This window comes from Schistocerca serialis, chromosome 2 (assembly GCF_023864345.2).
Source record: "Schistocerca serialis cubense isolate TAMUIC-IGC-003099 chromosome 2, iqSchSeri2.2, whole genome shotgun sequence".
In the NCBI taxonomy this organism is placed as follows: Eukaryota; Metazoa; Arthropoda; class Insecta; order Orthoptera; family Acrididae; genus Schistocerca; species Schistocerca serialis.
In genome coordinates this window covers 902438512-902458364 of record NC_064639.1, presented here as the reverse complement: position 1 = coordinate 902458364, position 19853 = coordinate 902438512, and the positions used below count along the sequence as shown (strand labels likewise).

At 37.7% G+C, this 19853-nt stretch overlaps 1 protein-coding gene across 3 annotated transcripts in view; it reads left to right on the top strand.

The window, feature by feature from the left end:
• The window catches only part of LOC126458249 (uncharacterized), a 113008-nt gene that overhangs the window by 48623 nt on the left and 44532 nt on the right, over positions 1-19853 (top strand). For 2 of the 3 annotated variants that reach the window (XM_050095161.1, XM_050095163.1), the window contains exons 3-4: positions 1668-1781; positions 12783-12946. In XM_050095161.1, the coding sequence (XP_049951118.1) occupies positions 1668-1781; positions 12783-12946 (278 nt within the window). The remainder of the gene's footprint in view (positions 1-1667; positions 1782-12782; positions 12947-19853) is intronic. The other variant, XM_050095162.1, reaches the window with a different exon arrangement.

The window sequence follows — 19853 nt, the reverse complement described above, 5'->3', positions numbered from 1 at the left end:
ATTCAATTGGCAGCAACAACAGTTAAATGAACCATGTAATATACCTGATCTCTTATATTAGCTCTAACAGAAGCCCATGAATATAAGATTCGCTGAGGTGAAAAGTCAGTATGGAATAATGACAACTCTGCACTATATAATATTTCATTTGTTGAGAGATGAGTAACAATTATTTATTTCCCAAACCAGAGTTGTTGAGAAAATGGGGTGTCAATAAATGAAGAGTAGATTGTTGCAGATATAGATGAGTAACTTGAAAATTTTCATTTTTTCGGATATACATTGTCTTTGAACTATATGTCTCCCATTACATCAGGAAGCCAAAATGCCTTCTCAGTGCAGTATTCCTTTACACTACAAGCACACATTCTCTTTCTGAAATCTTATCTGACACGTGGTATCCCACCTAATGGCCTGACCATTAAAACTGGCATGGTGGGCTGTCACCCAGCCTACCAAAGAACCTTCAACTTTTCCAGTTCCATCTGTCCCTCACCAATCTGGACTTTCACAATCATACAATCCAAGCTTAAACCACACTTGACAGCTTCTACTGCTTCACTGGTTATGTGGTCTATCCATCCTACTCCAGCATTCTTCTGTAGAACCACATTTTAAAAGCTTCAAACCTCTTCTTGCCAATACTATTTATAATCAATGTTTCACTTTCATATAAGGCTACATTCCAGATAAATACTTTCAAACACTTTCTGACTATTAAATTTATATTTAATGTCCACAAATTTCCTAGTTCAGAAACACTTTTCTTGCTATTGTCATTCTGGACCCTATATCCTCTTTACTTCAGCCATCACCATTATTTTGCCACCCATAGTTCCTTTAACTTGCAGTGTCTCATTTTCTAATCTAATACTCTCAGCATCACCTGACTTAACCCGTTAACTGCCATGATCCTCATTTGGGTTTTGTCTAAAGTATAGCATTTTCTTTCATTGTCCCAGCCTATATGTCACTCAGGTAACCCAAAAATAAATGTAGGTTGAAGAAAAATAGTTTGGCAGTTAATGGGTTAACTGAATTACATTCTGTTAGCCTGTTTTACTTTTGTTAATGTTCATCTTGTAAACTCTTCTTAAGTTGCTATCCATTCTGTTCAACTCATCTTACAAATCATTTGCTTCTCTGACACATTTCATATTATGAAAAGGGTAGTTGCTTCTCAACATATAACGAAGAAGCAGAGTCTCCGATAAGCACAACAAAAAGAATGTCACAAGACACACACACACACACACACACACACACACACACACACTCATGCAAACACAACTCACACAAACATGACCACGGTCTTTGGCAGCTGAAGCCAGACTTGTCAGAGTCCGTACATGACCTGAAAGATGTTATTTAGTTTGTAATTTTAATTCTAAATCTCTGTCTTAGAATTATGTAAGCCATCCAAAACATTCCAGTATCTCGAGGTCATTTGCAGCATCATTATAATTTATTGCATGAGTGAATGAATATGGCATATAGTACCTGTAATAGGTGCTGCAGAATTATCTGTCCTCCGTCATAGAATTTGATACTAAGAATGTCGTTTATAAACTGTGAGAATTAACTTAAATGCTGCAAGATCAAAAGATGCCATACGTTTAACATGTTAAAATGTTAATTACTGTATTTAACCATTCTTTTTCTTTCAGGTTTGAAGGTTGTGGATTACAATAAGTCTAAACTGGTAGTGCAGTTCAGACCGTCTTATCTGGAGAAGATTCTTCCAGAGGTCTATGCTATATGTCTTTTGGCAGGAAGTAATGGTAATATGAGTCTTATGTTATTGTAATGCATTAACTTACATATTTCTTGCAAATTTTGATTGTGCCATACAAACAAAATATGGAGCTCCATTCAGTGTTCCGATTATTGGAGCATTGTAAATACTGTTTCAGTAAATATGTGTATTCATTATGTAAGTGGAAACAGATTGCAACAAATAAAGAAGTTTTTTCAGCATTAGGTGACACATAAGAGGAGTGACTATTGAGAGGAGGACAAGACTGAACTAGGAAAATTTTTGTTTGCAAAAAAACCATCTAAATGAGAATGAAATCTGTAACATATAGCTTAAAACCAGTCTCTTATTTTTACGAAAGGAAACAGTAATAATAGAACTCACAACAGCAAAACACTTGTGAAAAAGAGTGTACATTGTTAATAGAAATGTATTTATAATTGTATATATGCTGCTATTAAACATCTCTTGATAATAAAGATAGGAACAGTTGGGAAAGTACAAACTGATATAGAAAAGAAATTCACACATCAAGGTTCAGCAGGTTGACATCTATATCTATACTATTACAATGGAAAGTCCAGGTTGGAATACAAACAATTATGAAAAGGATAGATTGCAACTCACGGTAAAGATGAAACATTGTTTCTAGACTGTCAGAATCTTTCGTTGCCATAGAATAGGCTTTCTTAATAATATCAGGTACTATCTTAATAATATCAAGTTAAAGTCGCACTTAAATTATTGTAGTTAACCTTTATAGTTCATGTACAGATTAACTATCTTATATACAGCTATAATTTCAAATATTAACATCAGTATTGTCCATATCATAGAGCTCTTTCATATTGTATAATGTTTTTTTTTGTCAGCCAGTCATACAGTTTTGTTTCGAATGGCAGGGATTGAGCAGTAAGAGGCAGCTTGTTAAAAATTTTGAGGGCATTTACTTTATGACAGTTTCCTGTTATAGCTAGCCAGTGCCTTGGAATGTCAATGTTTGCCTTATTTTTGTGTCATGTTTGTGTATTGTTTCCCTTAAAACACATTAATTAATGCTGTTCTTGACAGACTGTAGACTCATAGATGTACAGATTAACAACTGTTAGTAGCTTAAGCCTGGTAAAAAGAGGGTGACAATGCTGTTAAGAACAACCTTGCATAATATGTAGACAACTTGTTTTTGGATTTTTAAAATGTTGCTGATATGAGGAGAATGTCCCATATGAGAAGGCTGTATGAGATGTGTGTCTGAAAGAGCCCAAAATATGCTGTATTTAGATAATTATGTTGTTGTTGTTGTGGTCTTCAGTCCTGAGACTGGTTATGAACTGCAGATTGAAACTGAAGAAACTGCAAAAAGGTGGGAATTTAAGGAGATGGGACTTGGATAAACTGAAAGAACCAGAGGTTGTAGAGAGTTTCAGGGAGAGCATAAGGGAACAATTGACAGGAATGGGGGAAAGAAATACAGTAGAAGAAGAATGGGTAGCTCTGAGGGATGAAGTAGTGAAGGCAGCAGAGGATCAAGTAGGTAAAAAGACGAGGGCTAGTAGAAATCCTTGGGTAACAGAAGAAATACTGAATTTAATTGATGAAAGGAGAAAATATAAAAATGCAGTAAATGAAGCAGGCAAAACGGAATACAAACGTCTCAAAAATGATATCGACAGGAAGTGCAAAATGGCTAAGCAGGGATGGCTAGAGGACAAATGTAAGAATGTAGAGGCTTGTCTCACTAGGGGTAAGATAGATACTGCCTACAGGAAAATTAAAGAGACCTTTGGAGAGAAGAGAACCACTTGTATGAATATCAAGAGCTCAGATGGCAACCCAGTTCTGAGCAAAGAAGTGAAGGCAGAAAGGTGGAAGGAGTATATAGAGGGTTTATACAAGGGCGATGTACTTGAGGACAATATTATGGAAATGGAAGAGGATGTAGATGAAGACGAAATGGGAGATAAGATACTGCGTGAAGAGTTAGACAGAGCACTGAAAGACCTGAGTCGAAACAAGGCCCCGGGAGTAGACAACATTCCATTAGAACTACTGATGGCCTCAGGAGAGCCAGTCATGACAAAACTCTACCATCTGGTGAGCACGATGTATGAGACAGGCGAAATACCCTCAGACTTCAAGAAGAATATAATAATTCCAATCCCAAAGAAAGCAGGTGTTGACAGATGTGAAAATTGCCGAACTATCAGTTTAATAAGTCACAGCTGCAAAATACTAACGCGAATTCTTTACAGACGAATGGAAAAACTGGTAGAAGCCGACCTCGGGGAAGATCAGTTTGGATTCCGTAGAAATGTTAGAACACGTGAGGCAATACTGACCTTACGACTTATCTTAGAAGAAAGATTAAGAAAAGGCAAACCTACGTTTCTAGCATTTGTAGACTTAGAGAAAGCTTTTGACAATGTTAACTGGAATACTCTCTTTCAAATTCTGAAGGTGGCAGGGGTAAAATACAGGGAGCGAAAGGCTATTTACAATTTGTACAGAAACCAGATGGCAGTTATAAGAGTCGAGGGGCATGAAAGGGAAGCAGTGGTTGGGAAAGGAGTGAGACAGGGTTCTAGCCTCTCCCCGATGTTATTCAATCTGTATATTGAGCAAGCAGTAAAGGAAACAAAAGAAAAATTCGGAGTAGGTATTACAATTCATGGAGAAGAAATAAAAACTTTGATGTTCGCCGATGACATTGTAATTCTGTCAGAGACAGCAAAGGACTTGGAAGAGCAGTTGAATGGAATGGACAGTGTCTTGAAAGGAGGATATAAGATGAACATCAACAAAAGCAAAATGAGGATAATGGAATGTAGTCAAATTAAGTCGGGTGATGCTGAGGGAATTAGATTAGGAAATGAGACACTTAAAGTAGTAAAGGAGTTTTGCTATTTAGGGAGTAAAATAACCGATGAGGGTCGAAGTAAAGAGGATATAAAATGTAGACTGGCAATGGCAAGGAAAGCGTTTCTGAAGAAGAGAAATTTGTTAACATCGAGTATAGATTTAAGTGTCAGGAAGCCGTTTCTGAAAGTATTTGTATGGAGTGTAGCCATGTATGGAAGTGAAACATGGACGATAATGGACAAGAAGAGAATAGAAGCTTTTGAAATGTGGTGCTACAGAAGAATGCTGAAGATAAGGTGGGTAGATCACGTAACTAATGAGGAGGTATTGAATAGGATTGGGGAGAAGAGAAGTTTGTGGCACAACTTGACTAGAAGAAGGGATCGGTTGGTAGGACATGTTTTGAGGCATCGAGGGATCACAAATTTAGCATTGGAGGGCACCGTGGAGGGTAAAAATCATAGAGGGAGACCAAGAGATGAATACACTAAGCAGATTCAGAAGGATGTAGGTTGCAGTAGGTACTGAGAGATGAAGAAGCTTGCACAGGATAGAGTAGCATGGAGAGCTGCATCAAACCAGTCTCAGGACTGAAGACCACAACAACAACAACAATAACTAATTGCAGACTTGAAATATGTTCTTTAAGCTTTGTGATTTTATCTTTACTCTTTGTACACACTTGCTTTTTAATTGCCCAATTCACAATTTTTTGTGATGAAACTTTGTGTATTTTTCACTCTGGCCGCTATCTTAGATGGAAAATCAAACTGGATAACAAAAATGATGGATACGCCGGAGTTCAATAATTACCCCAGCCATACCATTCAAAACACCCTTTTTTTTAATACAAAGACCTAGGTTCTTTAACGTTTTCTGACTTTGTAATCCAATGGGCCCACAGCGTTGGAGAAATCTCGTAGGGACATTATTTAATGAAAACCAAATTGCTGCTATAGTTGTTTAGTGTTTTATTGTGATGGTTCCATTTCAGCTAGATTGCCATTTCAGACCATCTGCAAAAGTCACATAATATTTTTGCATTGTAAAGTATGAATATCAACTATGTAGGAAAAGGCAGATTGCTACTTACCGCAAAGAAGAAACATCAAGTTGCAGACAAGTGCAATTAAAAGACAGTTACAAGAAAGCTTTCGGCTACAGCCATCATGAGTAGAAGAGAGACACACACCATTCATACACACGAGCAAGCACATGTAGCGGGACTTTGAATTTCGCCGCGCTACACTCTTTTCCTCAGATAAAAATATCCCGTCGCAGCGGTATGAGCGCTCGACGGCAGAGAAACTACTAAAATTGTAACTCTTTTTTTTGTTTTCTATTCGTTTCTGAATGGACTCTTGATAGCCGGAGCTTAAGGCAGATGTGATCTGATGCTGCCATAAAAAACTTAATAGCTAGTCTTGATCTGATTGTATTGTGTAGACATTATGGAAGTTGTTATGAAATTCGGAGGATGGAGAGAAGCAACTAAAATAAATTGTATTTAAGATCAAGATGGTTTTGTATACATTACAAAATCCTGGACACTGAAACTAATTGCAAGATTTCGGAGCAGTCTTTTCACGCAGAATTGAAGGAGATTTTTGAAGACCTGGACGCCGTACGAAAGAAGACAAGTTTACCTGGTAAAGGATGAACTCTTATCTACGTCATTTCCCCCTGTCAGTTACATTTTGTTATTCTCTGTTCTTTTTCAATACTTTTTGTAGTGGAAATTGGTTTAACTTTTGCTCAAAAACGCCACAAGGACCACCCCAACAATAGCTTTTCTGTAATACGAAGTCCGATTTGCTTTTCATTCTTTCCCTTTTTTTTCACGGTCATTTACGATATTAAAACCCCTTTTTTATTCACCATTTCTTCCCACATTTTCAACCTTTTTTCCTTTTTCTTTTTCTTTTATTCTCTCTTTTCTTTTTTTATTAACCACTACACCAGCAAAATATGGGCCCATTTTCAATGCTTGTATATGATCATATTGCAAAACCAGATATAATTTTTAGGATGTGTAGGGAATGATCTTCCTAATGAAAATGGCTTAAAATAGTTTACAGAAGACTATTTTTGTAAAAGTGGGCTGAAATTAGTCTTTTGGCGTTTTTAGAAAAATCATAAACTTTGCCCTTTGTTTCTAAACTATTGGAAAGCAGTAGAAGAATGAAATTTTATGTTCTAAGATCTTGTATTGGTAAGTTATTATGTGCAAGCTCTCAAAGTTAAACTTCACATTTTTACAAGTGTTTATTTTTTTCGACTGCTTTGCTTTAAATTATTGATGTGGAAATCGCTCAGGAAGTCTTTTATTGTTATTATTATTTCGCTTCAGAGAGTGTAAAATGTGGTACACGACGGCCTAGTTTTGTTTCATTCAAGAAAATAATATGAGAGATTTTATGTCTCAAATTTGCTGAAAACTCAGGGGTGCAGTGTTGACAGCCGTGCTGTGCGGTCACACAAAGTCTATACCTCCAAAAATATTGAATTAATAATTGTGAAACCTTACTGGTGTTTTTTGGGAGCATGTAAAAGTGTTCATTCAAAATTTCATCGGACGTATGTGATGGTCATGCGGGACACTCTAGACCGCTAGGCATTGAGTGACCCAATATCATAATAAATATTTTCTTATTGATTCTGCATCACCAGTCGCTTCAAAACTTTATAATATTTCTTTAATACAAACATTTAGTACTTCTGTTGAGGTAGGGGTCTTACAGAGCCCTTTCGTGCATTGATACTAATCGAGCCACTCATACATCCAAGGGTTAATAACAGACTTGCCAGGTGCAAGTAGGACTCACTCTCCGAGGGTTCCGTACAGACATAATTATATATGTAGACTGTTCATCCATCCCAGGAATAGAGAATCTGTATGATTTTTGCCTGTTATTGACATTGATTCAGGAAAGATATCAGTCCCAGAAATTCCAAGACTTTCGAGAATTTTGTTATTGTCAGTTTGAAGTCTGATAACAAATGATAATTTATTATGTTATATAATTGCAAATTAACACTTTCTGGATTTTTTCCCATTATTTGTGCTATTGAACCTTGCATCTTGCCAAATCTTATGGTTTCAATGAGATAGTGTTTGAGTATCAGAATATGTGATGTAAGTGGCAGTTTATTTTGATTTTAAAAGCCTTCATTTATGACACCACCATGGGACGATAGACCTTAGTATGTGACCTAAATTTTAACGTGATACATTTACCCCTCTTCAAGAAAAAGGTGTCTTGATGGACAGACATTAGGACAACAAATGACAAAAAAGAAGAATATTTTTTTCGTGTAATATAATTACAAGTTCACAATTTTTGGACTTTTTTCCTTTACACTTGTTGTTAATCCTTGCTTCTTGCCAAATTTCATGATTCTAGGCCAACGGTAAGTACCCTATAGGTTTTGGTCAGTGAATTTTTGAGTATCAAAGTATGTGACATGAATGACCTGTTTCCCACTATTACTTCTGGAAATATAAGAAGCTAAACTTCACATTTTTTTCGAGTGTTTATTTTTTTGGCTGCTTTGGTTCAAGTTATCCATACGGAAATCGCTCAGGAACTCTTTTATTATTATTATTACACTTCAGAGAGTGTAAAAAGTTGACTTAGAAGCTTAAGTTGTGTGCACCACCAAGGGACTGTAGACTGTAGTATATAACATAAATTTCAACTTGATACATTCACCCTTTACTGAGAAAAAGTGGTATTGACAGACAGGCAGGCAGGCAGGCAGGTGGACATTGTGTTGCAATTACAAATTCACAATTTTCAGATTTTTTTTTCCCTTTATATGTACTGTTAATCCTTGCTTCTTGCCAAATTTCCCTGCAGGTATTGACGAATGTGTTTTGAGTATCAGAATATATGACATAAACAGTCATATCTTTTGATGACATTAACTTAGAAGCTCCAGCATTTTATGTTGTGAAGGGACAGTAGACCTTAGTATGTGACATAAATTTCGACTTAATGTGTCTACCCTTTCTTGAGGAAAAGGATTTTTAGTAGCCTGTAAAAAGGAAATGTTTTGAAAACTTAAAGAATATAGTGGTAGTGGTCTAATTGTCCATGATTACAGTTTATGAAATTGGGTTGTTATTTCCGCCAAAAAACATAATGTTAAATGAAGCTTACTGGCATAGTAAAACTGTGTGACAGACTAAGACTCAAACTCACAAAATGCCTTGCATCAAAAAATATTGTTGACAGATTTAAAAGAGAAACCTGCATTCCTTCACAAAAAATGACAATATTCATTTCTATGAAAGGAATGAAGGACAAAAAAGACACAATGGAGACTGCTGCAGCATTTGTACACGAAGCCAATGCCGTAATCGCAGGTGAAAGGTACAGTGGAAAACAGATTGGTCAAGATTAGGATATGAAATAGTACGTGGATGAACTTTATCGAATGTAGGAGAAATGCATATGTGTGCTGTGGTGAAATGTGTTTCATCTGTAACGCATTCTTATACTGTCCAGCTACTGTATCATCTGCTGGATTTCCTGGACCAAAGATGTACACTTGTTTTCAAGAAAAAAAAGGAGAATTCTGACCAAGCATGAGACATATAATAAAATAGGAAACACCATCTAACACAGTTGTTGATTCTAATAATTCTAGTAAACATACACGAAACCAGCCACGGTTTCAAATTTCACTTTTTTTTATCCAATGACTAGTTTCGGGCTGGAACCCATTTTCAAATCATCGTGCCAGATTGTCAAAATGGTATTTTCAAAAATAAATAACCATGTGAAAAATATATACATATTATGAAGTGCAAATGAACAGTTGCAGTGCATACAGATTTGAGAATGGGTCCTGGCTCAAAACTAATCATTGAGTAAATAAAACAAGTGAAATTTGCAACTGTGGCACGTTTTTCGTTGTACTGGTTAACAGAAGTTGCTGACCTGCAATTATTCCATCTACTGGAAGTTTGTGAAATAATTTCTGTAAGGGATAGTTTACTGCTTGTTGGTAAGAGCTGATGGTTGAAACAAGCATAGTAAAAAGACTGTTACACACTAAGCTTTTGGCCAAAGCTTTCTTCGAGGGACACACACTCTCTCTCACTCTCACTCTCTCTCTCCCACTCTCTCTCTCTCTCTCTCTCTCTCTCTCTCTCTCTCTCTCTCTCACTCTCTCTCTTTCTTCACGCACACGACCGCTATCTCCGGCCACTCTGACTGGAATAGAGTGGCTGGAAGTAGTGGTCATGTATGCGTGAGGTGTGCCTGGTTGTGTGAATATGTGTGCATTTTGTTTTCTTTTCTGAAGAAGGCTTTGGCCAAAAGCTTAGTATGTAGCAGTCATTTCATTGTGAGTGGCAGTGTATCCTTTTCATAATTGCTGATATTCCAACCTGGGCTTCGCATTCCTTAACTTCTGTATAGGTTACGCATGCCTATATAAGGTTGAGAATGGATTTTTATATGCTTTAACAGGCTGCTGATACACATCAAACAGGGAACTGAAAATTCTTGGATAATAAGAACTAAAGTACAAGAAAACCTTATTAGCAACTGCTGCATGTTATCAACTCTGGGATATAAATAGGTTGGGATGTAAATACACTTACGTTTGCAGTAAACATGTCTTAGTGTGGCCATTATAATCTAAGGTTACAAAGGTCATGGCATACCTCCTGATATTGAGTTGGACTTTCCTTTGGCCAGCACAGTGCAAAAACTTGACATGGTGTGGACTCAACAAGTCGTTGGAGGTCCCCTGCAGAAATATTGAGCCATGCTGCCTCTATAGCTGTCCATAATTTCGAAAGTGTTGCCGGTGCAGAATTTTGTGCATGAACGGACCTCTTGATTATGTACCATGAATCTGAATCTACATCTACATCTGTGCTATCCAAATCACCGTGAGTTGCATGGCAGAGGGTACATCCTGTTATACCAGTTATTAGGATTTCTTCCCATTCCATGCACATATGGAGTGCAGGAAGAATGATTGATTGAATGCCTTTGTGCATGCTGTTGTTCGATGGGCTTTATGTTGGACGATCTGAGTGGCCAAATCATTCACTCAAATTGTCCATAATCATCTTCAAACCAATCGTGAACAATTGTAATGCGGTGACATATTTAGGAACATGAAGTTCATGAATGGCTGCACATGGCCTCCAAGTAGCCAAACATAACCATTTCCAGCAAATGATCAATTCAGTTGGACAAGAGTACCCAGTCCACTCCATGTAAACAAAGCCCACACCATTATGAAGCCACCTCTAGCTTGCACAGTGCCTTGTTGGCAACTTAGGTCCATGGTTTCATGGGGTATCTGCCACACTTGAACTCTACCATCAGCTCTTAACAAATGAAAGTGGTACTCATCTTACCAGACCATGGTTTTTCGGTCGTCTAGTGTCCAACTGATGTGTGATGTGGTCATGGGCCCAAGAGAGGCACTGCAGCCAATTTCTTACTGTTATCAAAGGCACTTGCATTGGTCATCTGTTACCATAGCCCATTAACACCAAATTTCACTGCAGTATCCTATCAGATACATTCGTTGTATGTCCCTCATTGATTTCTGCAGTTATTTCACACATTGTTGCCTGTTGTTAGCACTGACAACTCTACACAAATGCTGCTACTGTCAGTTGTTAAATGAAAGCCATCAGCCACTGCACTGTCCATGGTAAGAGGGAATGCCTGAAATTTGGTATTCACAGCACACTCTTGACACTATGGATCTCAGAATATAGAATTCCCTAATGATATCTGAAATGGAATGTCCCATGCGTTTTGCTCTAACTACCGTTCCACATTCAAAGTCTGTTAATTCCCATCGTGCAGCCATAATCATGGTGGAATCCTTTCTATATAAATCACATGAGTACAAATGACAGCTCCACCAGTGCATTGCCCTTTTATACCTTTTGTACGTGATACTACCATCATCTGTATATGTGCATATCACTATCCCATGACATTTGTTACCTCAGTGTGTAGACAGCTTATGACATTCTGTGTGAAGTTACATAAATACTTTGCTTCAAGGGTTAGATAATAATATTAAGGATGAGGAAAGTTGGCTTGCCATTTTTCTCCCCTAAACTGGCTGCTTTTCTCCTAGCATTCACATACATATATGAAGTTACATACTGATTTTTCCCATTATTATCAGTTTGATTGGGTTAGTATTAGTCACAATTTGTTGTTAGTAGTGTGCAGTGATGCTGTTGCCTGTTGGTGTGTAGCTTGACTCGTTCCACATCCCTGGAGGCTATCCTTTGTGATAGGATTTATGGAACTTGAAGTGTGAATGATTGAATAAATTAATGAATGCTTCATGAACTACATTTATTTTTTCTTTCCTGTTCCATTCACAAATTGTGCATGAAAGAAATGACTGTTGGTAAGTCCCTGTATGAACTAAACAGTTTAGATTTTACTGAAACGGTTATTTTGTAAGATGTGTGAGAGAGAAGATAAGATATTACGTGACTTTTATTGAAATATGCATTTTTGGAATTCTAACAGTAAACCTCTCCCTGGTGTATAATGTTTCTAGTATGCCATCTGCCCTGGAATTCGACGAACACCTGCAAGGCACACTCGCGCTTATTGAATCGTCTCATGGTTAAACAAACTTCCCTTCTTTGGGCTTTCTGCACAATTCTACATTCTTATTGTCTCAAACTGACAAAAAGTCTCCTTATTCGGTGAATAACATTTCCTTAGGATTCTTCCAATGACTCTCAGTTTGGTTGTTGATATGTTATGGTCATGATTGTGCCCAGTAATTGATCAGCACTGTAACTTCATTGATATCCATAGCTTGTCATTTTATCTCTTTGTTGTTAACTTCAGCTATTGCTGTCTGATTTCTCTCTTGACCAGAGATTCAGGAAGGCATCCAAACATAATCCATTAAAAAGTATTTGCCATGTTCTCTTCTTTCATCAATATTTTCTAAGAAAGAACCTCTTGTTTTAAATGGTGTATTTTTCACTGAATTAATCATTATGGAGCTGCTGTGAAGCATGATACCAATAAGTAGACTTTACATTTATTGTCATGCAGTTTAACATCTTGTTTCTGTACTAGTCTTTCCCGAGTTTTATGTTGATTTTTGAAAGATGAAAATATTTACTAACATTGTTTTTTGCTTTGAGGTCATTCTGTTGAGAAGTATTATCTACCACACTCGGTACAAATGAGAACAATGGTACAACGATGGTCTCCTCTCAAACAGGACAATTTGAAAAACTTTTTGCTAGATATAAAACAGCAGATAAATGCTTTCCATCATCGGCAGAACCAGGTACTGGAACTCAAGGTAATATAATTACAGAAGTGAAAACTATCTAGTAATTAATGTTGAGTAACACTTATCAGCAGTGCTTTATTTTAGTTTTAAAAAATTATTATTTATTAAAAGATATTGTTTATGTAAAATAGGATTGGCAGAAACACATGTGTACCAAATACACACACTCAGTTACATCATACTGTGTAAAATGAATGTATAGGAATCTAATTGCTTGAAATTATGTGTGTAATAATATGTTTTAACAGATTTTTGTAACCTTGAATTTTAGTAAGTGTGCAGTATTTAGCAAACAACAAATAAATGTTAAGCTATGTTTATATGCACTACAAAAATTGCACATATCCTGACAATGGTTTCCGGCAACATTGTGATCACATGAACTGCTGCCACATGTACAACAAAATTAGCAGCCACTGTTGCGTAGCAATGTTTGTGACAATACATTTTCGGGCCAAAGTGGGGCTACACTACTATTTCCACAAAATGGACAAATGTGAGCTAGTGAAAGTGATTGTGTCTCTTCTGCATTTACATCACACAGGGATTAAAGTAATAAACGACAATAGAAATGGGTCCTTGTGGATGCATTGTTTTTTTAAGTAAGTTGAATGCTTCATAAAATTTAACTCATGAATTGGTGCTTTTTCAGAATTTTGCCAGACTATCAATATGGTTTTGAATGTCTCAAACAACTGGTCCAAGAATTGTTAAAACTGACACAAATATGAGAGAGTGTATATCAGTTACAAACTGATGGACGATCACCCTTTTGGTTTTAGATTTCAGTTATTCATATGGTCAAGAGGAATGTTCAGTACTAGTCATCGGCTTTCATCAGTGACGTAATGTTAATGTCTGCTGTGACGTCATGTTTTGGTGAGTGTTTTCACAGTTTGGTTGTTAGTTGGTGAAGCCAACAAATGTGACACTTGTAACTTGTTTCCTATGTCTCTGGTCAAAGCCAATGACTAGTATCAAATATACCTCTTTATCTAATTCGTATAGAAGTGTAATGTTCCTCTTTAAAGTGCACTATTCGTCAGTAATCATCTAGATTCCAAAAATTTGCATTGTTTTGGTAGAACAAGAGTTTCGTTCAGGTAAGTTTTAAATAAGTTGATGAATTTTATTTTTCTTCACCAGTACACACCACTGTTTACACTGTAAATTCCTGGTTCAAACACATTTTCAGATAATATGAAACTTGTGGCATGAAATGCAAAGCATGTGGATGAAGTGTCAGTTGCAGTTCCACTTTTCCTATGCATCTTTTCTATGTCACATTTGCCATAGGCTTGAAGACTTCGGAATTTTTTGTCTGCTTCATCGAGTGTAATCCCAGGTTCATCGGGAACGGTGTGCCAAGTGTCATTTTTCAGATTGCTGTCTTTGTATACAATGCTTTTGATGTCCCATAGTTCTGATTGTAGATGAATGACATTTTTGAAATTCGTAGATTTCTCATATGTCCATTTCTCCATTGTTTACACATTAAACTTGCTCACAGTGTGTAGTTAACAAGACAGGTGGCTACATGTACACATGAAAACTTTTGAACAAAAGTGAAACGATATTGTTTTCACTCAGACATGATTGCAGTGCTATCTGGGAGAGAAGTAGGAAACAAAGATGATAGAAGTATGTACAGCAAGGACAAAGATATGCCCTGCAAAATGAAATATTCTCCACCCTTGGTGGACAACACTGGCAATAAATCAGCAACAGCCTGCAACATCAGCAATATTGCGTAGACATACAGCAAAATTTTTGTGTATGCAGTCACTTTGTAGCCATGTTGATGGTAAGTTACTGCGGCCAAATATTGCTGTAAAATATGGCCTTTATGTTTTGTGTTTCCTACCTCAAGAAATGTTCAATAAGTAATGGAACACATTTTTTTCTGAAAACAAGTTGCTTTTGTTCAGGATTCCAGTACACCTTATTATTCCTCACTTTTTCAGCTACCAAACCCTATTTTTCAACATAATCTCTGTGCAATGCAACGGCTTTATATTTACTCGGAGAACCTATATGCGCATATGGTACCATTCCACTTGTCAACATGAGAGCCAACATCTTGCTGCATCAATAACCTCCCCATCATCCACGTACTGCTTCCCATGGAGTGTAACCTTCATTTGGCCAAACATGTGGAAGTTGGAAGGTGTAAGATCCATGCTGTAAGACAGATGAGGAAGAAGAGTTCTATGAGTTTTGTGAGCATCTACTGGTGTGCATACTTGTGTGAGGCCTAGTGTTCTTGTGGAGAAGGAGAAGTTCATTTACATTTGTTCCAGAGGGTAGCCCAAAACACTTGAGAGTTGATTTTTGCACCATGAGGGAGGACATCAAGTAGTATAACCCTTTCAGAATCTCAGAAGACTGTCGTCATGACTTTAACAGCTGAGGGTATGGCTTTGAACTTTTTCTTCAGAGAAGAGGAGATGTGGTGCCACTCCATGAAATGCTGTTTTGTTTCCAGTTCAAAGCGATGATGTTTGACAAAAATTGTCATGTTCACCTTTTTAACGCACAAGCAGTTCTGCACATATGGTCCTTCGTTGCTCTTTATGGTCCTCCGTTAGGTGGAGAGAAACCTAGTGGGCATACGCCTTTGATTACCCCAATTGGTGAACGAGTTTGTCAGCATTACCAGCAGACACACCAGTTGTGCAGCGAGATATTTGATTGTGATTCGTCAGTCACATCCAATGAGAGTATCCACATGTGCCAACATTGCAGGGGGCATGGGTGGTTGGACAAGATTGCGCTACCTTGTTGCAGTAATGGCAGATACCTCGCCCAACAATTCACTGCGGTTTTGTTCGCTGCCAGGTCTCCATAGACAGCCTGCAAATCCCTTTAAATATTTGTGATGCTCTGGTTGTCTGCCTAAAGAAACTCAATGACAGCTCTCTGCTTGGATGCACCTTCATTACAGATGCCATTTTGAAGGCTATGTGTAGTGCTGCCACCTATAGTGGCTGAAGCAGGAATATTCATGATGTCCCACAAGAAATATTGCATTTTTTGAACCAAAATTGGCTGAGGAAAAAAAAAGTGGTATGTTACTTATTGAACACCCCTCATACATCCGCACAAAAGGTCAGGCATAGAAGAGAGAACAGAGTAAAGGTGCAGAAAAAGAAAGTGGTGTAAGTGGCTATAAATTTTCAATTACAAGAACACGGAGAGCAGTGAGAACTACAAAAGAAGGTAAAGGTGTTACCAAATCCTACTAAAAGAGACGTTAAGAAAAGCGCAATTTAAAGGAGCAGACTGTGAAAACTGTATGTCTTTTCACTGCAGTCACATAGACTGGCATTATCAATGAAAATAATCAATTTTTGAACATATACTGTAATTGGATAGACAAAAAGGGCAGCTTTTTGGAACTGCCCCCATTTTCTACACCTCACCAGTCCTTTTTCTTCACCCCTTTCCCTTCCCCTTCAATCCTTCTGCCAGAAAAAGGAGCCGAAAGCTGACAAATTTCAGTATATTTATATGCGTGTTCTCCTGCTGCCACTGGGTGTGTAGATTTTTTTTTAATCTACTCAATTACATTATAGATAGCGTGGGAATTAGTAAAGAACAGTGGCAGGAATAACAAGACTAAGAAAATAAGAATGCAGGTAAATTACTATGAACAGCATAGTGAATGCATTATCATATCCAAGATAGATGCCAGCAGCCACCCTAGTAATACAGGTTTTCATGCCAATTAGCTCCAAAGATGATAAAGAGACTGAAACAGTGAAAGGAAATTATTCAGATACATAAAGAAGATGAAAATTTAAGTTTCATGTTGTTGTTGTTATGGTCTTCAGTCCTGAGACTGGTTTGATGCAGCTCCCCATGCTACTCTATCCTGCGCAAGCTTCTTCATCTCCCAGTACCTACTGCAACCTACATCCTTCTGAATCTGCTTGGTGTATTCATCTCTTGGTCTCCCTCTATGATTTTTACCCTCCACGCTGCCTTCCAATACTAAATTGGTGATCCCTTGATGCCTCAGAACATGTCCAACCGATCCCTTCTTCTAGTCAAGTTGCGCCACAAACTTCTCTTCTCCCCAATCCTATTCAACACCTCCTCATTATTTATGTGATCTACCCATCTAATCTTCAGCATTCTTCTGTATCACCACATTTCGAAAGCTTCTATTCTCTTCTTGTCTAAACTACTTATCGTCCATGTTTCACTTCCATACAGGGCTACAATCCATACAAATACTTCCAGAAACGACTTCCTGACACTTAAATCTATACTCGATGTTAACAAATTTCTCTTCTTCAGAAACGCTTTCCTTCCCATTGCCAGTCTGCATTTTATATCCTCTCTACTTCGACCATCGTCAGTTATTTTGCTCCCCAAATAGCAAAACTCCTTTACTACTTTAAGTGTCTCATTTTCTAGTCTAATACCCTCAACATCACCCAACTTAATTCGACTACATTCCATCATCCTCGTTTTGCTTTTGTTGATGTTCATCTTATATCCTCCCTTCAAGACACTGTCCATTCCGTTCAGCTGCTCTTCCAAGTCCTTTGCTGTCTCTGACAGAATTACAATGTCATCGGCGAACCTCAAAGTGTTTATTTCTTCTCCAAGGATTTTAATACCTACTCCGAATTTTTCTTTTGCTTCCTTCACTGCTTGCTCAATACACAGATTGAATAACATTGGAGAGAGGCTGCAACCCTGTCTCACTCCTTTCCCAACCACTGCTTCCCTTTCATGCCCCTCAACTCTTATAACTGCCATTTGGTTACTATACAAATTGTAAATAGCCTTTCGCTCCCTATATTTTACCCCTGCCACCTTCAGAATTTGAAAGAGAATATTCCAGTCAACATTGTCAAAAGCTTTCTCTAAGTCTAAAAATGCTAGAGATGTAGGTTTGCCTTTCCTTAATCTAGCTTCTTAAATAAGCCGTAGGGTCAGTATTGCCTCACGTGTTCCAGTATTTCTACGGAATCCAAACTGATCTTCCCCAAAATCGGCTTCTACTAGTTTTTCCATTCGTCTGTAAAGAATTTGCCTTAGTATATTGCAGCCGTAACTTATTAAACTGATAGTTCGGTAATTTTCACATCTGTCAACACCTGCTTTCTTTGGGATTGGAGTTATTATATTCTTCTTGAAGTCTGAGAGTATTTCGCCTGTCTCTTACATCTTGCTCACCAGATGGTAGGGTTTTGTCAGGACTGGCTCTCCCAAGGCCGTCAGTAGTTCTAATGGAATGTTGTCTACTCCTGGGGCCTTGTTTCGACTCAGGTCTTTCTGTGCTCTGTCAAACTCTTCACACAGTATCATATCTCCCATTTCATCTTCATCTACGTCCTCTTCCATTTCCATAATATTGTCCTCAAGTACATCGCCCTTGTATAGACCCTCTATATACTCCTTCCACTTTTCTGGTTTCCCTTCTTTGCTTAGAACTTGGTTTCCATCTGAGCTCTTGATATTCATACAAGTGACTCTCTTTTCTCCAAAGGTCTCTTTAATTTTCCTGTAGGCAGTATCTATCTTACCCCTAGTGAGATAAGCCTCTACATCCTTACATTTATCCTCTAGCCATCCCTGCTTAGCCATTTTGCACTTCCTGTTGATCTCATTTTTGAGACGTTTGTATTCCTTTTTGCGTGCTTCATTTACTGCATTTTTATATTTTCTCCTTTCATCAATTAAATTCAATATTTCTTCTGTTACCCAAGGATTTCTACTAGCCCTCGTCTTTTTACCTACTTGATCCTCTGCTGCCTTCACTACTTCATCCCTCAAAGTTACCCATTCTTCTTCTACTGTATTTCCTTCCCCCATTCCTGCCATTTGTTCCCTTAAGCTCTCCCTGAAACTGTACAACCTCTGGTTTAGTCAGTTTATCCAGGTCCCATCTCCTTAAATTCTCACCTTTTTGTAGTTTCTTCAGGTTTTAATCTACAGTTCATAACTAATAGATTGTGGTCAGAGTCAACATCTGCCCCTGGAAATGTCTTACAATTTAAAACCTGGTTCCTAAATCTCTGTCTTACCATTATATAATCTATCTGAAATCTGTCAGTATCTCCAGGCTTCTTCCATGTATACAAGCTTCTTTTATGATTCTTGAACCAAGTGTTAGCTATGATTAAGTTGTGCTCTGTGCAAAATTCTACCAGGTGGCTTCCTCTTTCATTTCTTAGCCCCAATCCATATTCACCTACTATGTTTCCTTCTCCCCCTTTTCCTACTACCGAATTCCAGTCACCCATGACCATTAAATTTTCGTCTCCCTTCACTATCTGAATAATTTCTTTTATTTCATCATACATTTCATCAATTTCTTCGTCATATGCAGAGCTAGTTGGCATATAAACTTGTACTACTGTGGTAGGCGTGGGCTTCGTGTCTATCTTGGCCACAATAATGCGTTCACTATGCTGTTTGTTGTAGCTTACCCGCGTTCCTATTATTTTATTCATTATTAAACCTATTCCTGCATTACCCGTATTTGACTTTGTATTTATAACGCTGTATTCGCCTGACCAAAAGTCTTGTTCCTCCTGCCACTGAACTTCACTAATTCCCACTATATCTAACTTTAACCTATCCATTTCCCTTTTTAAATTTTCTAACCTACCTGCCTGATTAAGGGATCTTACATTCCACGCTCCGATCCGTAGTTTTCTTTCTGCTGATAACGACGTCCTCCTGTGAAGGTGCGGGTGGGTGGGGGGGGGGAGGCATTTGCATTTGAGACAAGAAGACAATAGAAGCTTTTGAAATGTTGTGCTGTAGAAGAATGTTGAGATTAGTTGGGTAGATCAAATAACAAATCAAGAGGTAGTGAATATAACGGTAAAAATAAATTATGGGACAACTTGACTAAAAGAGTGCACTGGTTGATGGGACACAACGTGACGTATCG